The 25,199-nt window shown below is 45.5% G+C and overlaps 1 protein-coding gene across 2 annotated transcripts in view; it reads right to left on the bottom strand.

Moving 5' to 3' along the window:
* LOC126516760 (piwi-like protein Siwi) overlaps nt 1-21,497 on the bottom strand; it is a 173,529-nt gene extending 152,032 nt beyond the window's left edge. The window contains exons 1-6 of one of the 2 annotated variants that reach the window (XM_055063976.1): nt 21,263-21,497; nt 16,814-16,899; nt 14,403-14,539; nt 13,350-13,734; nt 2,900-3,117; nt 985-1,109 (exon numbers count right to left, since the gene is read on the bottom strand). In XM_055063976.1, coding sequence (XP_054919951.1) covers nt 985-1,109; nt 2,900-3,117; nt 13,350-13,734; nt 14,403-14,525 — 851 coding nt within the window. In that variant the 5' untranslated portion in view covers nt 14,526-14,539; nt 16,814-16,899; nt 21,263-21,497. The remainder of the gene's footprint in view (nt 1-984; nt 1,110-2,899; nt 3,118-13,349; nt 13,735-14,402; nt 14,540-16,813; nt 16,900-21,262) is intronic. The other variant, XM_055063977.2, reaches the window with a different exon arrangement.
* Between the last annotated feature and the right edge of the window lie 3,702 nt (nt 21,498-25,199).

Below are 25,199 nucleotides of genomic sequence, written 5' to 3'. Positions count from 1 at the left end.
ATGCTTGCAGACTCGTGGAAGATGGTCAGACAAGAGGTGCTTCACGACTACTTTCGCCACACTGGCTTCACACTCCGCACCGAGACAGCTGACTCACCCGGAGAGAACGACAGCATGCGAGATCAATCTCCTTCCATGGACTGTGTTGGATGACCTGCATGCCACTGGCATTTCGATTCCAACCGGGATAATTTTTGAAGGATTTGCCAATGCCAACAAAGATGTCGAACTATGTGAGTAGTTAACCGATGATGAAATCGTCCGTCAATGACGGTGGATTTGGACGAATGACACCAAGAATGAAGAGCCAGTGCCTGCCTGTACAGCTGACGAACTCAGAGTTGACACATGCACATATGATGCTGTCATCAGTTGTACAGTGATATGACCCTGGTTGAAATTCAAGCAAACATAATCGCATGCAAGTGGAACACCATGCAAGAGACGATCAATGACTGTTTCGTGCCACTAAGGCAGCGCTGACCAGCTCCAGGTAGCACCGGCGACATTGAGAACACTTGCTGTGGGATTTTTAAATTTTTTATAAACAGCACTTTATAGAGCCACCTCAATCATGCATTGGCAGAGTTGTGAAAGTCTGATACTCCGTCCTTGACCTCCTCGATCAAAGAAATACCTATAAAATGGTGCATTTACTGCATGCATTCATTTTTCAGACTGCCTGATTTTTTGGACGCTTTCATATCCCTTGGAAGTCCAAACGATTGCATTGACTGTATGCATTAATTGTACATGCATGCAGCCACAGTCTCCCTTCACAGTAAGGACACCGATACTCCTGGTAAGTGTACAGGCAGGCCTTTAGAGCTATTTCAGACATGCCTGTGGTGATTTGAGCCCTTTCATTCTTTTCTTCCAGACATTTTCGCGGCCCCTGGGAAGTACAAAAAAATCCGACATTGACTATACATCCCATTTCATTATAACAAGGTTTGACTGCATGTAAAAGGGAAAACCCCTTACCTGCGCATCTGGGTGTTGAAGATTCTCAGCAGCTCTGGGTTGTTGGGTGCAAGCTCCTGGACATGCTTCACTATGATGCGAATTTGAGCCCCGTCGCTGCGACGCTGAGAGTATAGCTCTGTGACCTGGAAGTCGGCATTGATAAACCTTGGCAACCTTCTCTCGCATTCTATGCTAATTTCATGATTTCTGGCATGCAGTGGCTTAAGTGTTAATAACAGAAGCACCACAGCAAGTAAGCTTGTTGCAGCGAGTTAACAAATATTAATATAAAAAAGAATGGTAAAGGATTTAACTTACTGATGCACCGAATTTACCTACTGATACACTATTTTACTTGGAAGCTGCAAACAATGGATGTGACTGAGTAACATAAAGCAAAGCCAGGATTGTAGCAGACAGTAAACGCATTGCTCGACTAAGAGTTCTTCAACAGCCAAAATCATTTCAGCGAAGTATAACAGATACTCACTCAAGGCATCATCGTTCCATATTCATAAAGAAATTATGTATCATCATTGCAAGCCTACAAAACTAAAGCTTATGCAGATATCACTGAATTTTCTTACTGCTACTCTTCTTGCAAGGTAAGAAAGTTACTATCAAGTTTTTGGGAGTACAGTAAAACCTTGTTATACCATACCCGCTTAAATAGTAGTTTCGTTTTAAAAGTAGTAAAGTCAAATCCCTGACTCAGCGGCCATTGAAGATAATGTGTTTTGTATCCGCATAAACCGTACCAGCTTATTATGTACGCATCGGTTAACATGTAGTGCTTGCACTTTTCATAGCGCAAACTCGGTGGTGCATCATCTCCATCAGGTGGCCCGGCAGAACAACAAGCCTCAGAGATCAGCACAACGGCCTCCAAGCACCCTGTGCATTTGCACGTGAAGCCACATCAACATCAAGATCATTTGGGCGCCGTGCCAGAGAGCGTTGTCAGTTGGTTCTTTATTCTATGGCGTTGTGGCGTTGTACAAGCGACAACTCGGGTCATGCCGAAACTCGGACAAAAAAGACGCCGGGTGCTTAGCATAGAAGAAAAAAAAGTCGGCACTGGCACGCGACATGGGTCTACTGTTGACTACGGTGTGTGGCATTTGGAATGCGAAGAAGTTGCTTAGCAGCGCTGCTGCGACCGCGTAGAGATGTCGGCTACGAGGTCCGACTTCTCACCATCGTTGCCTCTGTTGTTGCCGAAGTGTCGCCTAGCAAATGTGATAAGGACGACACGGAAAGCGACAGCCCGGGCGATTCAGGCCCGACAATGGCAGAAGCTGCGCGTTACGTCAGCCTCATGAATGCAATCGTCGTGACGAAAACAGCACCCCGCAATTAAAAGGTGTCCCGCGACTTCTGCAACGCTACCGCGCCTGTGCACAGAGAATATGCAATGCCAACGAGGAATGTGCCATGCGAGTGTTTGCCGAGAAGAAGGGGCTGGCTGAAAAGCTGGCTCACAGCTTCAGCAAGTTTGAAGCCGCTGTCGTCATTGCTAGGCCGCCGTGGCACAAACGGAAATAACATGTTTTGTCGCGCGAAGTAAATAAATACTGCATGCTTTTTCCCCTTTCAACGCGCTCTCTCCGAGTTCTGTTTTTGACAGGTAAGTGGGCCATCTCACACTATTTCGGTTAAGCAGTACTACTGTTCAGTACATACTTTTTCCGAGCTCCGGCCAACTACGGTTTAATGAGGTTTCACTGTATTGCTTGGCCCACAGCACAAGTGAAGAATGTGACTTTCCTTTTGCCACTGAGAAAGGTAGTGGAATGCCCATAAAACAACAATAGCCCCCTCATCCTCAGAGATACAATCCCTGTACATGAAAAAGTTTACACACTGAAGCACATGAAGAGCCAATATTTAACCACAAAATACAGTATCAACTGTGTCATGTTCAGGATAATACCTTGTGCTCCAATCGGGTTGCACTCTTCAAGTCCGACATGCCATCGAATATATAGCTCCCACCAAAGCGATCGCGGTGGTCTCGCAGGAGAGCGCCACGCAAACGAGATGACTCAATGTTTGGTGCAAATTCCACGTGGTACTGCTGAATGGCCCAGTTGGGCATTGTGAGGAGCCGGAAGTAGTTGGTCAACAGCTTGAGCGGGTTTCCGGTTGTACCTGAAGCCAAAAAACAGTTGTTATAAAGTACACACACACATGAAACCTAACGTACTAACTTCTAAGAACTAATGTGTGCATTATTGTGCTACAGTAAAACTTTGGTAAACCGTACCTGCTTAAACAGTAGTTTCGTTTTAAAAGTAGTAAAGTCCAATCTTAAACTCAGCGGCCATTGAACATAGTGCTTCTTGCATCTGCATAAACCATAGCAGCTTATTGCGAACCCATAAGTTAACATGTGGTGTTTCCACTTTTCGTCACACAATCATGGCAGTGCGTCGTCTCCATCGGGTCGCCGGGTAGAACAAGCCTCAGAGATCAGAACAACGACCTCTGAGCACCCCACGTGTTTGCGTGTGAAGCCACATCGACATCATTTCAGCGTCGTGCAAGCAAGGACTCGCGTCATGCCAAAGCTCAGATAAAAAAACACCAGGTGCTCAACAAAGAAAAATTGGGCATTGTTCGTGCTATAGAATGTGGCATGAAGAAGTCGGCGCTGGCACGCGACAGCGATCTACCATTGACTATGGCATTTGGAATGCGAAGAACTTCGCCAGTAGATCACAAGACTCTACATCTAAAGTTGCTCGGCAGCACTGCTGCGACAGCGAAAATATGTCGGCTACGAGGTTCGACTTTTCGCCATGGTTGCCTCTGTTAAGTGTCGCCTAATGACAACGATGGGGATGACACGGAAAGCGACAGCACTGGCGATTCAGGCCCGACAGTGGCAGAAGCTGTGCATTATGTCAGCCTCATGAATGCAATCGTCGTGATGAGAACAGCACCCCGCAATGAAAAAGGCACCCCTTCTACAGCACTACCACACTCGTGCATGGAGAAAAAGCAACGCCAACAAGAAATCTGCCATGCGAGTGTTTGTTGACAAGAAGAGGCTGGCTGAAAAGCTGGCTCGCAGCTCCAGCAAGTTTGAAGCCGCTGTCGTCACTGCTAGGCCGCCGCGGCATCAAACAAAAACAACACTTGTCGCGTGAAGTGAATAAATACTGCATGCTTTTGCCCTTTCATCGCACTCTATCCGAGTTTCATTTTTGACAGGTAAGTGGGTAATCTCATGCTATTCGGTTAAGCAAGTACTACCGTTTAGTACATACTTTTTTAGAGCTCTGGCCAACTACGGTTTAACGAGGTTTCACTGTACACGACATGCGCAGCGCCTATAGGGGCGCCACTCAAAAGCTGCGTACAATGCAATACTGTACAATAGTGGAAAATAGTGGACAAAAGTGGACATGTGTCCGATTTCACGGCTGTTTAGGACGACATTGTCTCCTTACGCACCAAGCGTTAGCCGCAGATGAGCATCAACAACCTCGCCTACGAACTGGAGCACATCGCCAATATGCCGCTTTCATTGCAACGCCCCGACCGCTAATAGCTTCATTTGTTGGCCCATGAACGAACATTCTTTATGCACACACTTGCTCCGTTTACATGTCGTGTATTTTTATAGTAGGTTGAGGGAGCACCATTGCCCCTGCGAATGCATGGTACGTACAGGCGTGGCCACGCGAGAAGCCAGCGACGGTAAACCTTGCAAACCAGCACGCTGAGCTTGAGCAAAATAGCATATATAGGACTCTGGCAATAATAAGGATTGACTGTTTTTATGCTTTCGTCTTACAACTGTCTGCACAGCATGGATTTCACATGTTCTATCATTAAAACAAGCAGAGCGTTTCGATTATTTCACGGAAGTACGCACGTGAGATATCAGAAGACGCCATAGCTGAAAATTTGCCTGCCTGGTCAGTCAAGAGCATCTTGCTTTCATATTTTGCGATTTTTTAGTGTCACCACCATTTTTACTAGTATGATATCACCCTCGCACCCAAATACAGAATTAAACCGCATATTGTATCGCCTGTTGTAGTGCCCCGAGTCTGAATAGCCAATGCTGCGCTTTTTAATTAGTCAAAAGAGTATGTTGACATGATTAACAGTCTGAAAGCAAATACAAAGCATGGCATTAAATAATTGCCATGCTTGAAAAATTTTCAAAGCAGAGACAACTACAGTGAAGCAACATGAACATATATTGACTCACTTCATGGAAAAGAAAAAGAGAACAAGCACTCGCTAGCACCACTAGCAAGTAAAGAAAGCAAAAAAAAAAAAAAAGAACCATGAAGGTTTCAGAACTGACCACAATGCATGACACAGCTGGGGTAAAGTGAATCTGCATTAGTTGTAGACATCATGACTTCAAAGTTTAGGTGTTTCCTGTTACCACGAAGTGATATTAAGAGGCATTCAAAACGAGGTTGAATGCCCTGTCAAAAGCCTTTAATGCTCACTGAAGCCAGGTTGTAGTCAACATGAAGATAGCCGAGGCAAGTGTACACTGAACCTTCTCCGCCGCAGGTCACATTGCAGTGCCATCGATAGGTAGAGGAACAGCCGATTCCGTGCAACATATGGGAGATTGCGTGACACTTTTTTGAAGGCGCTGTCACCTGCTTTTCAATAATGAGCTCTTTGTTCAAAGTGGCTAACACAATAAGCGCCTCACGGCTTCGCCATTCGTTATGTTCCATGCCAGTGCCCACAGTACAGTGTGCAGAAACAATCCCTTTCCGTTGTGCTGAATCAGTTCGACGACCAGCCGCTATCGGAAGAAAGAATTTGACATCTACGTGACTTAACATGGCATCAGAAAGCCGTGCAAGCGCTACTGCGCTTCTTGAGATCGACTGGCCTGCGTGAATGCCTGTGATTGGAACGCCTTTTCTGTTACCCGTCTTCTTTTTTTTTTTCTCTCCTCTCGCTCTTCGTCGTCTTTACAAACCTTGTATGCCCCACCCCTGTGCAGGGTAGAAAACTGGAAACTCGCCTCTGGTTAACCTCCCTGCCTTGCCTTTCTCTCTCTCTTTCCACAGATTCGCTTCGCATTCTTTGACTGCTTTTCGCATTTTTTTAAAGGGGGGCATCTCGTCTCATCAGTAACAACAACGTAATGTTTACTCTACCTTCTCGACTGTAGATGTGGCAACCAAGTTTAAACGACCCGCCATGGTTGCTATGGTGTTGAGCTGCTAAGCACAAGGTCGCGGGATCAAATCCCGGCCATGGCGGCCGCATTTCGATGGGGGCGAAATGTGAAAACACTCGTGTACTAAAATTAAGGTGCACCTTAAACACCCCCTGATGGTCCAAATTTTTGGAATCCCCCACTAAGGCATGCCTCACAATCGGATCATGGTTCGAAATGTAAAACCGCATAATCTAATAACCTAATCTCAGTTTAAACTTGAAATCGTTCACTAAAGGTGCAACGACATCAAGCAAAAAATAGAAACATAGTAATCACTCTAAAACTGCAGTAAACAAAGCGTGATTGCTTATCTTCTCTGTGGAACAGCCCCGATCCACCGCCGCCATCGCTCTTGCTCATGAAGCAGAACCAACAACTAAGTGGGTCCCGGGAGGTTTTTTGTATGTTTTAAAGCACCCAACTACGCAAAGTTGTTTCAAGAGATCGCTGAAAGCTAAGAGAAGAGTTAAATCACAATCAAGAACGCAAACATGACAGCACGGGCATAGGTGCACAAGGGAACAGTGCTCGCCCGAGCCCGCCTACGCTTCGCAGCCTTGGCGACAGGCGGCGTTGTCGGCGTTTTGTGCGTAGCGTATATAGAATATAACAATGAGCAGCCGATGCACTGTCAACTATTGTAAGTGTTCTATGGTAAAATGAATGGCTTACTACAATGCTCCATTGTCTTGTTATTGATTATTATATTTAAATAGGCATGTTCCGAAAGGCAAAAAAAGGAAAGCTGAATCCCTGGGAGAAAAAACAGGAACCCCTTTGTCAAACTTGTCTGAGCCGCCCACACCCCCCACCCTATCCCCTTATGGCACGCCTTCGTCACATTGTTTAGAAGAAAAAAATGAGAAAAAACTGAAAAAGAACCAGCTGCTTTGCCACACCCCCTTTGTATGGGGCACACTATATGGCACACCTTCGTCGCACCTCTCTCCCTTCCACCACTCCACGATCAGGTGGAAGATGGAGCAGAAAAGGGCAACAAAGGCATGCAGTGCAGGGTGCCTGGTACAAAGTGTGTGGCAAAGCTGGTTGTCCTTTATTTTTAAATCTTTAATTTCCTGGATTTTGCATTCAATTTTCGTGTCAGCGCACACATCCAGTAGCCAGACTTCCTTGTTATAGCCAATAATACGGCATAGGAACATTGTAGTCGGCAGTTTATTTTACCGCAGAACACTCAAAAGTTCAGGGCGATACAGCTGCTCATTGTTGCATTAAAGTACTGTTGAAACAGGTAATGCTACAAGCGGGTTCAACTGTGCTTGTTCCTGTCTAAATAAAAGGTTTAAAAGTTTGTACCCTCTGCTTCTTTCGTGCAACCCAGTTACAGTTAACAATGGGATTTTCTTGGCCTTTAAATATTATTCCAAGTTTGAATGTAATGCTATGCTAAGTGCTTCCATCACCCAAACATTCCAAGAAAGCAAGGTGTCCTGCCTGTAGAGGAATGCTGCAGTACCACCCAAGGAATGTGCCTCTCTCGCATTCCACTAGATGTTTAACCAGCCACACCACATTCCTCATGAAACTGCCTCTTGACACAACTCTGTTAGGTAAATATTTTGGGGCATTATTACTCCCCATCTAGCCATTGTTGCTACCTGTGGCATCAGAAGCTTAGCATTTTCTGTACTTGACAGGATTGTCAACCATAAAGTGATTCCTCGACACTCGTCCACAGAACACATTCAAGAATTTTCAAGAACACATTCAAGAACACATTCAACAGATTTCGGCCCCTTGTGACAGTGAGTTCATTATTGTGCAGGTTTCCGTGATGAACTCTTTGATCGCTAGAACTCTGTGCCCAAGATGCCAACAGCTCTCTGTGGGTGTACACTGTGATACTAGGCTCGGTCTGGCAATGAAAATGGTGCTGTCATGCACTACTTGTGGCCCTATTGAGTCCCAGTGTTCCTCTCAAAGGAAGGAAAGTGCAAGGGTGCAAGATGTGAATATTTGCTCGATGCAAGCTGTTAAAGCAATGGGGAAACGGCAGACAGCTCTGAACGATTTCTGGGCCACAAATGAATGTGTCCCACCGTGGTTTACACCACAAAACATTCAAGGGCCACTTGAAGGGGCTGTTCAAGCCTGCTGCAAAGGAGGCTGCAAACATCTTTATGGATGCTGTAGCTGCTGTGAAGAAGGTGTACAGCGAGATACAGGTTGGCTTCACTAAAAATGAGACCGTTGGCACTTGGCTCACGCGCAGTCACGGCTCCCACATTGGCCCAGCAGAGTGACCCCACATACTTTCAGTGGAGACCGCAGCATCAGCGTCAAAAAAACACTGAAGTTGGCTCTGGGCGAATGGAAGTGGAGGCCGCATTGCAGCTTTTTGGCCGTTTGTTGGCCAAGAACGACCTGCAATATCAGAGTCATCAGAGTCGTCTCTGATGGAGACAGCCATGTTTTCCAGGCATTGCGAGATGAGCAGCCATATGGGTTTATAGCCATCACAAAAGAAGACTCAGGGTGTCTACCAAGTTGACATTTCCACATTCCCTGAGTGCCTTTGCAAAATTCCCTGAGTGATGCTGAACTATGTTTTAAGTCAAAATGGGCTGAAACCATATCGCGTGAGGCTGTCACTCTCTAGCAAGCATGTGAAAAAAATTAAAAAAAACGACTTAATCCAATTTGAATACCAAGGAGTAGTGTTTATGTTATTCAAAAAGAAAATAGAAGGGAGGGGTTAGTAAAATGCACAGCAAATAAAATGTTTTTAAAAAAATTGCAAATCGAGTCGGATATTCTCAAATACCAATAAAAAGGGGATGCATACAGAAGAAAACATTTTAGAATATGAGTTATCTCTATCAACTGATGGCAACCTCAGTGGTATAAGGCCCGAACTTTGTCACAATTGAGATTCTCTCTCAACAGCTCGTAAGTCAACTTCCCCTGTCCTGACACTCTCAGCCCGCGCACGATGCCTCAGTGTTGTGTTTCAGTGCTTTAAAGAGTTTATTTTGGTTTGGATGAGGGACATCTGTATCTCGGCATCAGCCAACACTTCGTTTTTTGAGCTCAAGCTCCTTCAAAACGGCGGCAGCATGCTTCCTTTCCCATTCATTCCTCACTGCGTAGGTCCTTTCTGTTCTTGTCATCCTTATGCCACTCGTTCGCCCCACGGACAATTTGAAGCATCCTCTTCGTCAGTTGCACAGTCTTCGTCCGATTTTTCGAACTCTCTAGGGGCCGCAAAAATGTCCGAAAAATCGGCCAGTTGGAAAAAATAAATGCATGTCATTTACTGCCCTTAAGGGCTCAAACCGTCACAGGCACATTCGAAAACGCTCTGAAGGCCTGTCGGTACACGTATTAGGCATACCGGCGCTCGTACTGTGACAGGAGATACCGGGTGCACACGTGTTTAATTGAGGAATACATACTGGTCCCGTGGCAATAGCCCCTTCTCACTCTTGTTATGCTTCACTGCAATATTTTTGCAGTACGCTTCACTAAGTAACTTTCGGGAACCAGCAACACACTGTGCTTTTCAAGGTTCTAAGCCAATCGCGAGGGCCACAAAGGTGGAGTCGGTGCCGTTGCTGACAGCACCACGTTCTCTATATTAAAAACACGGCCCTCAATGGCAAGAAGCCTAAAAACGAACATCGAAGCAGCTAGGTTTAGTGTTGCCGCAGTGGTGGCTACGGCTGCCAGTGGATCTGCGTGCGAGAGCGCCGGTTCGAGGCAGCGAGGTAATCAAAATGGCAGCGGTGGTGGCTTTGATTAATGCCGTTACAGACCTGTGGTAATGGCAAGAAGTTGGGAAATCGGACGGCGAAAAGTTCTTGCATCCGAAATTTCAGGCGTTCTGATACATTGACTTGATGGGGTACGTGGTGGTGCCGCGAAGCCATCCAAATTATCGGGCATCCGGAAAGTCGATCGTTGACTGTACACTGGCAACTCTTTGAGCGACAGGGAGTCAAAGACAATTCATTACGATTCCTGTCTGCTACTCGAGCCAGCATTACCGTGACTTCCAACCCTTTCAATAAAATTACAACTAATTTTCCCTGATAGAGGCACAAATTCCCCGAGTTTTTCCAGACTACTCAAAATCCCTGAGGATTCCCAGTTTTCCCGGTTGGTAGACACCCTGAGACTGCATAAACTATGTGAAAAGAAGAATGGCCACTGGCCTTCGCTCCATTGTGAGCAAGGCCAAGAACGGGGAACCACTGGATGGCAAAGGTGGGCTCACACAACAGTTGATAAAAAAAGCTCACCAACCACTACGGCCTGGCTATCAGCAAGAACACTAACGATGTTGTTGCTGCAATGCAGAAAGCTGTCATGGCCACGTATTATTACATGACATCTACCGACAGTGACCCCCACCATGAGCCCCTGGCCCTCTCAGTTGGTGTGAGCAGAGAGCAGCAGAAGCGAAAAAAAGAAGCACAGCCTGCTCACAAATACAAGCTTATGAACAGAGTTGCCCAAGCCATGCTGCCTCTGTATCAACGTCTTTCAGAAATCCACTTGCTGCAGCGCTGCAAGGGTGGAAGGACCCAGAACGCAGCCGAAAGCTTGCACTCGGTTATTTGGTCAACATTATCAAAGGACGAGCATGCGTCACGTTTTGCAGTAGAGACAGCAGTAAACAAGGCAGCCGTGAAATTAATTGTGGGAGCTAAAGAGATTACTTGGAAATGTGTGCTACCTTGGGTGTACATCCTGGTGCCCTCGCCGTCCAGAGGGCTCAAGAAAAGGATAAAGAACGCCTGATGAAGGCATCCAAAGCCCACCAAACAAAGAGGCAAAGGTGTAAGAAGATGCCTGACAGCAATGATTCAAACTATTACAGCCCTGGTGCTTCTTAATAAATTTGCAGTGCTTTTAAACTTTTGCAGCCAGTTTTCTCAATTGCATTTTTTTTTGTCAATCACCTCGCTCCTGGAAAGCGTAGCACAACAATGGCTGGACCGATTTTGGTCCAGTTTGTTTTGCCATGACCCATAAGCTGTGCTATACATAAAGACAGTCTTGAAATGTCTCATTATCTTTCCATTATTAAATTATTTCACAATAACTACATGGCTCCATGTAGTGAAGCCCCGTCACGTGCATGTTATGTTGAGCAAAAAATTATTAGTGCACTAAAAAAAAATCTAACACTGTGTTGGTGTAGATTAGACATTTGAGCAAACATGCAAAGTATTCCCAGCTCCCTATCATGTTTCGTTACTGTGCCAGGCTTTTCACAAGCAAGGAACTTATAAATTCTTATAAAACAAAACTAATGAAGATATCTATGAAATTTTAGATTTGTATCTTTATTGCAATGTGCAGTGTTTGCACCAAATTTTGGCCCTTTCTGTAAAGAAACAAAAAAGCCAGTTCTGATCCCCTCCTCCTCCTACCTTAAGACTTTCTTGCTAGGGTAGCTACGCGTGGAGCGCTGATTGATTCAGGAAATGCGTGGCCATTTTGTCTGTCGCACAGATTGGCCTGACTGCCATAAAGTTGGTGGCAGCCCTTCTGTATATTTGGAGAAAAATTCAAAAGCAAAACTTTTTTACGCACAAAATAAGACTGCTGCAAAACACAGGTTCACTATTAAACTGATAACCTCATTGGTATTCACTACAGCTGAATGTCACTCATTCATTAGCTTCAGAAAAAGCACTTGATTCTGCTTAATAGAAATATTATTGATAAGAATATTTTCCAGACCTTCATACTCCAGAATTGGCTGTAGTTAGTGCTCGCATACTAATTTGGTGTTCCCTTTAATAAGAGTAGACCATACTATATATCTTCAATTCTATGTACCTAGGTTATCAGTAGCTTGCTGCATTCTTGTTATGCATTACCAGGAGACTCCAGAGCATGTGCAGCTTCGTGTTTGCTTGCCGTAAATTTGTGAACATTATTCTTTTGCGAAATTTTCTAATATTCAATTCAATATTCCGAATTTCTTTTTTTCTATTTGATTCGAAATCTACTATTCAGTATTCACACACCCCTAGTTGTAACTGGGACCATTATAACTGGGTTCAACTACATAACAATTGAATCTGGCTATAGGGTACCTGTGGCTCACGCTGCAGTACAGGGTACTGCAGCACCATAGCCGTAACACCAGTCACAAGTACAAAGAAAGTGATGTCGACTTCAACAAAAAAAAAAAATTTGACTTCGATTTACTTGTCTATGAAATGAATAGAGATTGAAGGTACATGTTGCCAACGTGACACTAAAGACAGCGGAATTTAGGATATCTGATTTATAAATTGCAAATTTTGTCGTTATTTCAACGTAACAACACGAGGGTCGAGTTAAAGCAACAAAAATGATTTAAAAAACGTGCATTACAATCCAGTAAATAAGGTACTACAGAACACGAAAGTTCATTGTGCCTGGGCTGCTCATTATTATGTCTGAAAATATTGTTAAATCCGGTACTATTAGAAGTAGGTTTGACTGGACTAGAACTCCGCATCAGCTCAACCACCAGCATCACATTTTTTCCTGGACATGGCTAAGACACAAGCCACGCATCACCGTACACGATGCGGTCGAGCGCCCATGTGTTTGGGTGAATGATATTGCAACTCACCAAACGCGCGCAAAGCACAGATGTCCATCAGGGATTCCTCCCTGTTCCTTAGAATCTTCCTTTTGTTGTATTTCAGCTAGCTCATATTTTTGTATAAAATGAGTAATAAATGACATTTTAATAAGTTCGAATAACTGCTTTTTTATTTTGTTTGTTTTCAAGAGCATGCGATGCCCCACAGTTCACACCCACAATCTACCATGCAAGAAACAAAGCCACAAGCAAGAAAACAAGACACCCCCACGCACAAAAAGCATGTAAAAAGGCTCCGAGAGCAGCAGAGGCAGCATTACTGGGCACCATATTATGGCACGGGAGAGTACGCTAGAGTTGCCTTGGCAGAAGTGACCCTGGCACAGCTATACTTCCAGCCCTCAGCTCATGCCAACAGCACCACAGATGCCCCCTTGCACACACTTGGTGTATTCTTACCACTGGACACTGGCAAAATAACTGCATGCTTTGCTACAAATGAAAGATTGGTAGCGAAGGCATGCAGTTACACCGAGAAGAAACGGAGGGTAAGCAAAGGCTCCAACCAGCCCTGCTGACTGCCAGACTGCTTGCACATACCTCTCTTGTCGGTGATACGCTGGGGACGAGTGGCAAGGATAGCGATTTCATCACGTCGACCACGCCGAGCACCTCTGCCAGCAGTGTCACCACCAGCCAAGCTCATGGCCGCCATCTCTTGAATGGGTGGCTGCGGTGTGACCACTTCCCCAGGCCTTGCCATCACTCCTGCAGGACGGTGGGCAGCCCGTCCGGTCGGAGCCCGCTGTGGTGGCGCCTGCTGCAGAGGAGGACAGCCAGCCATGCCGCCAGGCTGCTGCTCCTGGTAGACCTGCTGTTGGTATCCAGGCTGCTGCTGGTATGCGGGCTGCTGCTGGTATGCAGGCTGCTGCTGGTATGCAGGCTGCTGCTGGTATCCGGGCTGCTGCTGGTATCCGGGTGGTGGCTGGTGAATACGACATTAAAAATGAGAAATCCCTTGAATATAATGCTTCAGACAATAAGCAAAGAAATGCATGTGTTGTACCACTTATAGGTTGACCAAAAGCCGCAACATTTTCTTGTATACACATTCTAATATATTCAAATACCTTACAGGTTCCTACTGGAACTGAGTGAAGAGACTGTGAAGAGGAATTGAACACAGAAAATGTTTCGCAAAGTTTGCAATACCAAACAAACAATGCACTGTAAATGCAAGCAAAACGTGAATATACAATGACAATGCAGAATTAGTATTCATTAAAAAAAGGAAATGAGCAGTTATATGGTTACTGCAATATAAACAAAACACAACATGATGCAGAGAAATAAAAACTCTTCTTTCTTTCTCTGAGTAAACCATTTCTTGTCTGGTTTTGAAATGTCCACACTGAAGTCTGAAACGATGATCACAGGGGTAGTGTCATCAAGGCTAACCCATGCAAAGTGCGTGGTCATAAACTTCTTGATATCACAATTGGGTGTGCCTGGAGGTACAGTGCCAGCTATTCCCAGTGGATATCATAAGTCAATAACTGTGTATAGCACTGGTTAGTATTGACTAGCCAAGTGACACAACATGCCACGCAAACACCTAGGTGACGAGCCCACAATGCACAAGACCATGCTCACCTGAGATGACCCAGCACCTTCAAAGCCAGGCCTACGCAAGGCCGACTCCTGCTGCGGCGGGGCTGTAGTGCCGCGAGACTTTCCTCGTGACCTGCCTCGCGCTCGTCCCGTTGACTCCGACATGTCGGCACAATACGCTACAATGATGACAGCACATGCAAGTGCATGCATACAGAAATGAGCGCAGGAGTCAGACTGGTGGATGCACTTGACTCATAACAGCTGCACCTGAACCATATTATCAACCACTGCAGAACTTCAAGGCCAATATGTCCACCACAGCATTGCCAGAACAATGTAATAATTTCCTTCCAATTCTCCCTTCCACGTTTCATCAGTGGATCAAGCAACGCTCCACCTACATTACCACCACTGGTTGGTGGTGAGCGGCACGTTATCAGAAAGGAATTGAATGAATCAAAATATGGTACAGTACCAGCCTTCATCAACTTTACAAATTTTAACTACTGCACTACAAAAGAACAACTTTCAAGTCCAAAACTACAAAATATTGTGATCACTGTTAAAAAATAGCAAAAGAAACAGTGAGCCAAAAACAAAACCGGGCTAGCTAATTCATTTTAACAGCACAGCAACACTAACAAGGGCAATAAAGGGCAGCACCTTCCTTGTTTCCTTTCATATCCTTGTTCTCAAAAATAAATTAAATCCTGGGGCTCTACTTGCCAGAACCACCATCTGATTACGAGGCACGCCATAGTGCGAGTCTACAGATTAATTCTGACCACCTAGAGTTCTTTTATGCGCACCAAATATAAAGTAAATGAGTGTTTTTGCATTTTGCCCTCATTTGTTCGGTGTTGTGCTGCCATTACTATAAAAACAAAACACAGTAAGCAAGTTTAATTTGAAAAGTATAACAGCTAAAAAGAAATCCTGCATTCTGTGGACCTCCTCCAATTAATCCTTTACAGGCTTCCAGTGAAACCTCGGACAGTCTCTGGCAACTACGTCATGCTAGTGTGACATGCTTTTTTGCCAGAGTGGAGACTGCAGACTGCTTGAGAAGCTTAGCATGAATTAGAATGGGTGCATTTTTAAAAATGCTAAGAATGCTCAACTTTAACCCTTTGTTTGACAATGGGACATATACGTTGCTCTCTATTTTGTGTGCAAAAACGCTTCTCACCAGCAAAATGGTGTATTTATCTCATTTGTTAGGTGCTGCCTCCTATCTAAAGGTTTCAACACTTCAGGTGAGAATATTTTTGAGAATGTAAGCTAATTGCCAACACCCATGCAAAATCTAGAAAAAAAATGTTTCCATTGTTGGAACACTTCCCAATTTTGGCCCACAATTGCTTGCAAAAAAATTACAGGGTCTCTTATGAGGCAAATGGCGAAAGCTTACTCTTCCTCCTTTTATCATTTGCCTCTTCTTTTAGTCATTAGTGCTCACTACTAAGCATTTTGATTCATTTGTAATCAACGGTGGTCATTGGTCAGGTCTGCTGACACAAACTTCATTATGAGCCTCGAAAGGCATTCGCCTTTAAAAAAATGTTCTCAATATGCCCGATAACCTATTCCTGTTTCCTGTATTTAGACTTGTACCTTTAGCTCACAAGAAGCACTAATTTTTGTAACTTGGAGTGATAGCTTGTGAATGCATGTAGAATAAGGCACCGATTGCCGTTGGTACTCGATGCTGTGGCGAAAGCTGCACAAACATTTTGTTTATGACCTCCGCTGTGCCACTTTGTCCATTGTGCTTTGGTCTGTTTTACAAGGGAAGTGTTTACATATAACTTTGAGATTCTCGAAGGCCAGTGGGACAAATACATCCCACTTTTAAAGCTTAACGGCTTGTAGTACAGAACGGTAATTAGTTGCAAACTACTACTAAATGCCCCATTTACTTATAGCACACAATACATTTCACAGTTATAGTTTGTGCAAGTTACAGTTTCACGGAAGTGGTAAAAAAATTTATCGTTCAGACCCTACAGCGTTCATGGGACATATGCATCCCACTTATTGATACATCCCACTTTTTTAAAACGAACAGCTTGGTGTAGAGAAGTGAAATTCATAAAATACTTCAAAGCAAATTTATTCATACCATGCAAAAAACTTCCGCAAGCATTTTGTAAAGGATATATGCCGACCTGCAAAGGGTTAAACACTAATATAGACTACTTACGACATATGGGGCAGAAACTTGGAGGTTAACAAAGATGCTCAAGAACAAGGACCACTCGAAAAGCGATGAAGCGAAAAATTTTAGCCATAATGGTGAGATAGGAAGAGAGCAGTGTGGATCAGAGAGCAAACGGTGGATAAAAATTAAATTAACTCATGGAATTTTACGTGCCAAAACCACTTTCTGATTATGAGGCACATTATCTTAAATCTGGCAAGAAAGAAGTGAAAATGGTAAACATACTCACAACAGCAAATTCAGTGTCACGTTGAGCAAGTGCCCTTCACTGCAGCAGGTGTCACTCAGGCAGCACGCCAATACACTGGAAGTGCCCTTAGAAATGAGGGAAGTATGTTTAGGTAAATCAGCTGGTATATTACATATCTGTTAATTCAGGCAATATAACCAACACAGCACGACTAAGTGTCCCATGCAAATGACAAGACAGCACAGCAATCAACACCAGTGATGAACTGTTCATTCAGAAGTGAAATGCTGAGTGGCAAAGCATCTACACCTAAAAAACAAGATGGCTTTCACTGGCAGAAGAACATCAGTTCCCATTGCAAATGGCATGCTTGCATGCATAACATTAAATTCCAAAAAAACAGTTCAGAATTGGTGCCGACTCTACATTGAATATTATTTCTGAAGCACTACGATTGAGGCCATGCACACTTTAACATAGCAATGAGAGTTCGACAGATAAACTCCGATTGATATGTTCTACATCAAGGGTCATAACTTTTCTATGCATTGGCCAGCAAATTACACTAAAGGCAAAGTACATTCACTCAAAGTAGCAATGAACTTGCCCGTCCAACAGGGTTATAGACAGCTACACAGCAAAACAGAGCATCACTTGGAGTTGATGGCAGTGACAAGTGGTCTACTCCGGAGGTGGCTGCCTGTGGCTCGGGTGAGCGAGGCCGCGCAGGCTCATTCTTAAAAGCGATCTGTGGTGGGTACAGAGTCTAAGCTCGAAGAGGGCTGAGGGCTTTGTGTGCACGTTGTGTTCTTGCTGCGTAGTTCACATTGAAGCAAGAGGCAGCACAAAGGGCAATTAATTCCCCAGCACTTTGACAGCAGATGTCCATGGTCACCAAGCGAGATGGGTTCATGTTTGCCTGTGCGTGCTCAACACCATGCTCGTTAATAACGAATGTTTACACATTTACACGGCTGATAATACTATCACTATCCTTGCTTCATATAGATGCCACATAAATTGCTATTGTAATAGATGCTTCGTCTTTCGGGCGCAACTGCAAGGTTTTTTTTTTCTTAGGTGTCAATACTTCTTTAAATTTAATAACCTGCCTGTTCATGCCACTCCTGTGTACAAACACCCAGCCTGGAACTTTAAAAGGACACTAAATGTAAATGCTAAGTCGGCGTGGAATGTTTACATACAAACTTTGCAATGCTTGTTTCGTGCCAAGAAAAAGACTTAGTTTATGAAAAAATTGCATCTGAAGGGCCAGAATACCTTTTTCGGAATTCAAATCTCCGGCCACCCAAATAGGAGAGTGTTGATTTTATATACGCTATCACCACCCTTTGCTGTTGTAGGTGAGTAAAACAGCACCCGAGAGACGGCGGTACCAAGCCAAGACAGTAACTACGCAAGAGGAAAAACGAAATCAGGAAAGAAACAATTTATGACAACTCAAAGGGAAGCTCACTATTTTTCGAAGCAAGACCAGGTTGCCTTAGAACACGCACCTATAAAGAGATATAAGAAAGAAGAAGCATGTGCTTGCTGCGGTAAAGCTAGGGTAACAATAGAGTATGTTTTATTAGAATGTGAAGACATCTGCCGAGCGGTCAATTTAGGCACCACTGGCCTCCTTGAAGCCCTTGGGTTCAGTGAGAGCAGGGGAAAAGTAAACATGTCCACAATAGAGACTAGCAAGAGGCGATTGGAAGATTGGTGGAAGTATGGAAACGACAAAAAACGGAGACGTACAAAAGCAAAGTTCACAATTGGGGGTAAAAAATTTGGTTGTGGGACATAGTTTTTCCTTTTTTAACCTAGGTAGGACATTAGGCAGTATAACAGCAAGAGCTTGGAGGCGCAACCCACCACCCCGTTGCAGAGGGGACGCTCACAACATCCATCCATCCATCCACAGCAACGTCACATGGAAGTTGAATTCTCTTCAACTTGCAGTTTGTGCAAGTTTCGCAAGCCAGCAAAACCAGCACAGCACTACGCAATCAGGAAAGTATTGAAACACGAAAGCGTGGGCAGCGCAGGGTCGAGCGAAAACAAAAACTTTCGACCGCCTGCATCATTGTTAACGGTTATTTGAACGAGTTCTTTTTCAAAAATGAAATAGTACTGGACAAGTAGCATTTTATTCTATCTTATAATACAATTCACGGATGTATTTTGCAACGAGTAGTTGAGTACTAGCGACAGAATTTAATTGACGAGTGCTTTCGTCATCGGGCAAGTGCTTGAATGTCCCGGGGGAGTCTCTAATCATGTCCTGCATTCAATTTATTGATTAGTAAGGCTTTGTTCGTGATAATATTGACATCTTAGAGATTCTCTAGCACTAATCTATGAATTTAGCTTGACTTAGTATTTGCCTTTAGTGTGCCTTTAATGAGGAATACTTAATATACAAGTTTTTTGTTCTAAAAAAAGAACCTGTAGGATGTGTTAGCTATGCAAACTGCGTTGGTGACGATTACGAGAATTCATGCAGCTTTTGTACTACCTTCACACTTGCACCAACGCATGCACGACGGTTTGCAATACTTAAAATTAGATAGAAAGCTGGACGCTTTCCCAGCAACGCAAACACGCAGTTGAACGCCAAACATGAACCCCGAGAAAAAAATGTATGTGGCTATGAAAATGACAAAGCACGGGCTTAAAACAGCGAAAGGCAAAAGCTAACAGCTGACATCCATTACCAATAAACAACACGTTCCAGCCGCTCAGAGATTGCGCAGTTTTGCCTTTCATTTGTCAACTACCACTTCTTGCACAGATTCACTGAAAATACTATGGGCAGCAGTAGTATACGACACTCCTAGCGCATTGTCATGGCATTCGTTTTAACAGTAATTTTTAGAGCATCCTCGATTATATATACATGACGACGCAACGAGCTATGGAAAGAATGATGGGTGTAACGTTAAGGGATAAGAAAAGAGCAGATTGGGTGAGGGAACAAACGCGGGTAAATGACATGTTAGTTGAAATCAAGAAAAAGAAATGGGCATGGGCCGGACATGTAAAGAGGAGGGAAGATAACCGATGGTCATTAAGGGTTACGGACTGGATTCCAAGGGAAGGGAAGCGTAGCAGGGGGCGGCAGAAAGTTAGGTGGACGGATGACATTAAGATGTTTGCAGGGACAACATGGCCACAATTAGTACATGACCGGGGTAGTTGGAGAAGTATGGGAGAGGCCTTTGCCCTGCAGTGGGCGTAACTAGTCTGATGATGATGATGATATACTGAAGGCAAAGAAACAATACTGACTAATCTGGTTAAAATACTTCTTTTGCCGAGTGCCGTACAAGCACAATTTAGATGGATGGATGGATGGATGCAAAACTTTCATGCACAATTTAGATCACAAATTAAAAAAATTGACGCACTGGTTTAACGCGGTTAAAGCATGCTTGTCGTGCGCGCACGGTGTTGCTTGATTTGGGAAAGGACACAGACGCTGCTCGGCACCGCAGGCTACCACCGCATCTACAAATGCACCACAACACACTGACGCTACTCGGCGCGGCAGCTGCAGCGAGCGAATTTACCTTCATGCTGCGCCTCGCTTAAACGCGAACTAGACGCCGAATGCACAGCGCATACGAAGCTACCAGCACTCAGCGCACTTTGTACACTTCGCAGATCGCTTTTAAGATATGGGCGCCCTCGCAGCGTACGCGAAAGCCGCCGGTAGTGGCAGAACTTGGCTGAGCTTCAAGGTCATATTTACGGAGCCATCCATTTTCTGGGTTTGCACTTTGAGCGAGTACGATAATCTCGGGGAATTCGACTTGCAGGTCGCGCTCAGCCGGTGTGGCATCTGTAGGATTCAGTCGCTTTTTGCTTGCCAGTCGCAAATGGTCGCGCGACCTAAATGCGTTAGTCCTCGCGAAAAGCCTGTTTCACATGAAATGAGCTCGGATGCGTCTCCTCAGGTCGAGGCAGCCATCAAAAATCAGCGTTTAGGCCTAGACATAGCACGAAATACCCGTGTGGAATCGCACGAATGGCTGAATGTCCAGCAGCAGCAATATTTGTCGAGTAGAGGAAATAAAATGTCGCTAGTCCACCATGCAGCAGGAAACTTACTGCCTACATGAAGATACAGAACATAACAGAACTTGGAAGGCGCGAAACTAAAGTGGAACCAGGTTTGGCGCTGTCAAAACGCAAACGAAAGGCGCACGTTATCTACGAAAATGTACACACAAGCACGTCAGTTAAGCGCCATGTACGAATTATTTGCGTAATGCGATAACTCTTACGTCAGAGGTAACTTCTAGCGCATGGAACCATATCTCTATGATGGAACCCTGGCCTCGCGGCCGTGAAACGCGGACAGCGCGGCGTTACTGCCAAAGCAGCGTCGCACTGCATAACCATAACCCGGCGTAACTTTACTGCAAAATGGCAATAGTTCTGCAAAGTACCCGAGTCAATAAGCAGAAAACAAATACGTACCTTTTAACTAACAAAATTGCGCATAGAATTCGCCACTGCTCTAAATACCCCGGTGCGTCCGACCACCGTTACAACTACCATTCACAACTTTCGTTAGACTCTACCACTCAACTATGAAGGGAGAGCTACGGGGGCAAAGCGCGCGCAAGTGAGAGCGCTTCTGAAAAGAGTCCCACGTTAGGTTAGCCTTCCGCCTCTGGGCAAACGCGAAACCGTATAACGCAGCTGCGTCGATTCAACGTCTGTCCCGATACAAAAGCACTGTCAAACAGTCAAACACTGCCGGACAACTTGGTGTGGCAACACATGTGCAGCGGGCTAGATGGTGTGCCGACTAGTAGTACAGAGAAATGGTACATGCAGTATGTCGGAGAGGGATAGCGCGGTCAATCCACTGCTTTCGCTTGGACAAAGAGAGTGGGAAAGGGCCGAGAAGAGGGTACCAAATAGCACATCGGCAGGCCCCGATGGTATTCCAATTATGTCAATAAAGAAATTGGGCCCGAAATAAAGCGTTAAGGGAGGTGGTGAGCAAAATGCTAATGGATGGTAAAAGACCTGACGAATGGAGGCTAAGTAGGATGAGAATGATATATAAGGAAAAGGGGGACAAAGCTGACATAAATAACTACCGGCCTATAACAGTGGCGTCAGTGGTTTAAAGGGTGGTTATGCAGATTATAAAGGACAGACTACAGGCATGGGTAGAGAACGAGGGGGTGCTTGGAGAGCTACAAAATGGGTTCCGAAAGCATAGGTAGCTAGAAGACAATCTGTTCTTACAAACACAGTGCATTGACATTAGCTGAAAAGGAACACAGACCGCTATGGCTGGCTTTTTTGGATATCAAGGGAGCCTATGACACTTCAAGAGGGCTTGTGGGGCATTCTGGAAACTTTAGGAGTGCAAGATGGAGTAACCAATTTCTTAAAAGATGTCTATAAATGTAACCGGATGTTTATACAATGGGAAAAGCAGGTTTCGGAGCCTGTAATGATTCGGCGGGGGCTTAGGCAGGGGTGCCCATTGTCACCCCTGATGTTTATGCTGTACCTACAAGGTTTAGAGTCCAAAATACAGCAAAGCGGACTCGGCTTCAACCTATCATTTTTCAAAGGAAAATTGATTGAACATTCATTACCAGGACTGATGTCACCATCATCATCATCAGCCTGGTTACGCCCACTGCAGGGCCTCTCCTATACTTCTCCAACAACCCCGGTCATGTACTAATTGTGGCCATGTCGTCCCTGCAAACTTCTTAATCTCATCCGCCCACCTAACTTTCTGCCGCCCCCGGCTACGCTTCCCTTCCCTTGGAATCCAGGCCGTAACCCTTAATGACCATCGGTTATCTTCCCTCCTCATTACATGTCCTGCCCATGCCCATTTCTTTTTCTTGATTTCAACTAAAATGTCATTAACTCGCGTTTGTTCCCCGCGGATGATATTGTATTAATGGCTGACAATACAGATGATCTGCAGGGATTGATGATAGACATATGTGGTACAGAAGGAGACAGATTAGGCTTGAAGTTTAGCAAAGGAAAATCAGCAGTCATGATTTTCAATGATACACATTTGCGGCGAGCATAACAGGAGGCCACGCTGGAGATAGTCGATAAGTACAAGTACCTTGGGGGTGTGGATAAATAATGGCAATGAGTATCTGACAGAGTACGAAAAATATGTAACGAGTAAAGGTAACAGAAGTGCAGCGATTACGAAGAGTAGGGCACTGTGGAGCCATAGAATTTCTTTCTCTATGGTGGACACGGAGGAAGGAAACTAAGGAGAGGCCCTGACGTCACTCTTTGTGAAGCTAAAGTGAAGCCGGAAGTTGGCGTTGCTCATGGCGTTGCTCCGCCTATCGGGCCAGCCCTCCTCTCTTGTTTACATTTCTCGCGAAACCGCGCCGCGCTGCGCGCAATCGTGCTGCTCGGACGCGCGCGCTCCGCAGCAATACTAAGCAATCATTAGCACGTTAGCATGATTCCGCGAAAGAGGGCAAAATTTCCCGCGAAAACACATGGGCAGAACTGGCGGAAGCAGTGCGAACCTCTCAAATTGAGAGACTTAGCACCACGAGGACAGGAGGAGCCATATTGGCCAAAGTTGAGGTAAATCCGGACAGAGGCCCCATCCAAACGGTGGAAGTAGATAGTGAAGTGAGAAAAAATCTGATTAGCCCCCCCCCCCCCCCCGCCCCCCTGCCAAAAAACATGCACCCGGAACATAGCAAAGACAGGAGGCATAAACGAGCCGAAGCATTAAAAATTAGATTCGGTAATATCTCGGAACATGAAGTGGCCTATGTAGACGCGGCGGGAGGTAGCGCGGCAGTTTTACGGTGGCAACGGCCGTCAGCGGCCGGGGTATTCCCATGACCGCTGTCACTCTGCGCGGGCGCAACATAGAAGTTGCCGAGGAAATTGCGATCGCATTAGCTTGCGCTGGAACGGACGCGAAATTTGTGATCAGTGACAGCAAAACTGCCATACAAAATTTTAGCAAGGGAAGGATCTCGTCCTTAGCGGCCAGAATCCTAGGCCAGAGAAAGTTAGATAGAAAAATTCAAATAATTTGGACTCCGGCGCACGAAGCCGTCCCCGGCAACGAGGCGGCCCACGAGCTGGCTCAAGATCTCTACCGCCGAGCCGCTACGGGGCCCCTCGATGACCGAGGGAGCGGAGAGCGCATGCTAAAATATGGGGAGATCACGCAGCATTATAGATTGGCTCGTAAACTGGTATCCCCGCCAGACCCAAGATTAAACAACAAACAAGCAGTCGCGTGGCGACGACTGCAAATTTACATGTATCCGCACCCGGTTATGGCGAACCACATATGTTCCCCGAGGCCAGGAGCGATAGATGTAATCTTTGTGGGGCGAGAGGGACCCTCGACCACATAATACGGGAATGTCCGCACTTTCCCGGGGGCACGCACAAAATAGGTGGTAGAGACACCTGGTAGACCCTGCTGCGCAGCTCGGACTCTGAGCTCCAGCTCCGGCTCGTCCAACTGGCTGAAGAGGCTGATGGGACCCAAGACCTCCCAGCCTGCATCTGAGGCGGTGGCACTCGCCCCCTGACCTGCGTGTCGGGCGGTGGGTAGATCACCTTATCCGTTGGACATTAAAGTTTATTCTATCTATCTTCTTCCGTAGCCATTGCCGTGGTGCGGTACATTGCGTACAGCGTTGCGTGCGCGTTCATTTCACGAACTTTAGTTCCTCCTGTCCCACCTGGCCACAGTAACATCCGGTAGAGCACGGTCCAGATAACGCAGCGCAACAAAACACGGAGACCAACGCAAACTTGCACGCACGGCGCCTTTGCCACGGTACGAAACCTACGGAGCTACACGTGTGAGCGCAGAGAACAATAACAAAGCCGCCATTGTGGCCCGAAAGGCGGGGCCACTACAGCAAAGAAATAAAAAAAACAGCAAAACAAAGGATAACCTACTACGTCATTTCCTCCACACTTTTCTCCTAACGCGCGGAGGGGGTAGGGCCAGTGGCGTAGCAACAGGGGGGGCCGGGGGGCCGTGGGCCCCGGGTGCACAGGGCCAATAGGGGGGGGGGGGGTGTCATATACGTCTGAAGACACCCGAAAATTGTCGATATCCTCGCCTTCCTCGAATAAATTAGGGGGGGGGGGGGTGACAGAAGAGCTAAGGACCCCGGGTGCCAGACAACCTAGCTACGCCACTGGGTAGGGCCTCTCCTTAGTTTCCTTCCTCCATGATGGTGGAGCTACAATGCTTGTAAACAACTTCACCCTGCAGTTGAAGGTAACGGGGAACTATTCAAAACCTTGGGTTTTAAAGAGAGTGAAAGTAAAATAGACTTTGAACAGGTAGAAATAACTAAACGGAGGCTATCTGATTGGTGAATATTATCAACGCAAAAGTAAAGGAGTAAATACATAG

The sequence above is a fragment of the Dermacentor andersoni genome, chromosome 1 (assembly GCF_023375885.2).
Source record: "Dermacentor andersoni chromosome 1, qqDerAnde1_hic_scaffold, whole genome shotgun sequence".
Classification (NCBI taxonomy): domain Eukaryota; kingdom Metazoa; phylum Arthropoda; class Arachnida; order Ixodida; family Ixodidae; genus Dermacentor; species Dermacentor andersoni.
This window is presented reverse-complemented; position numbering and strand designations above follow the sequence as displayed.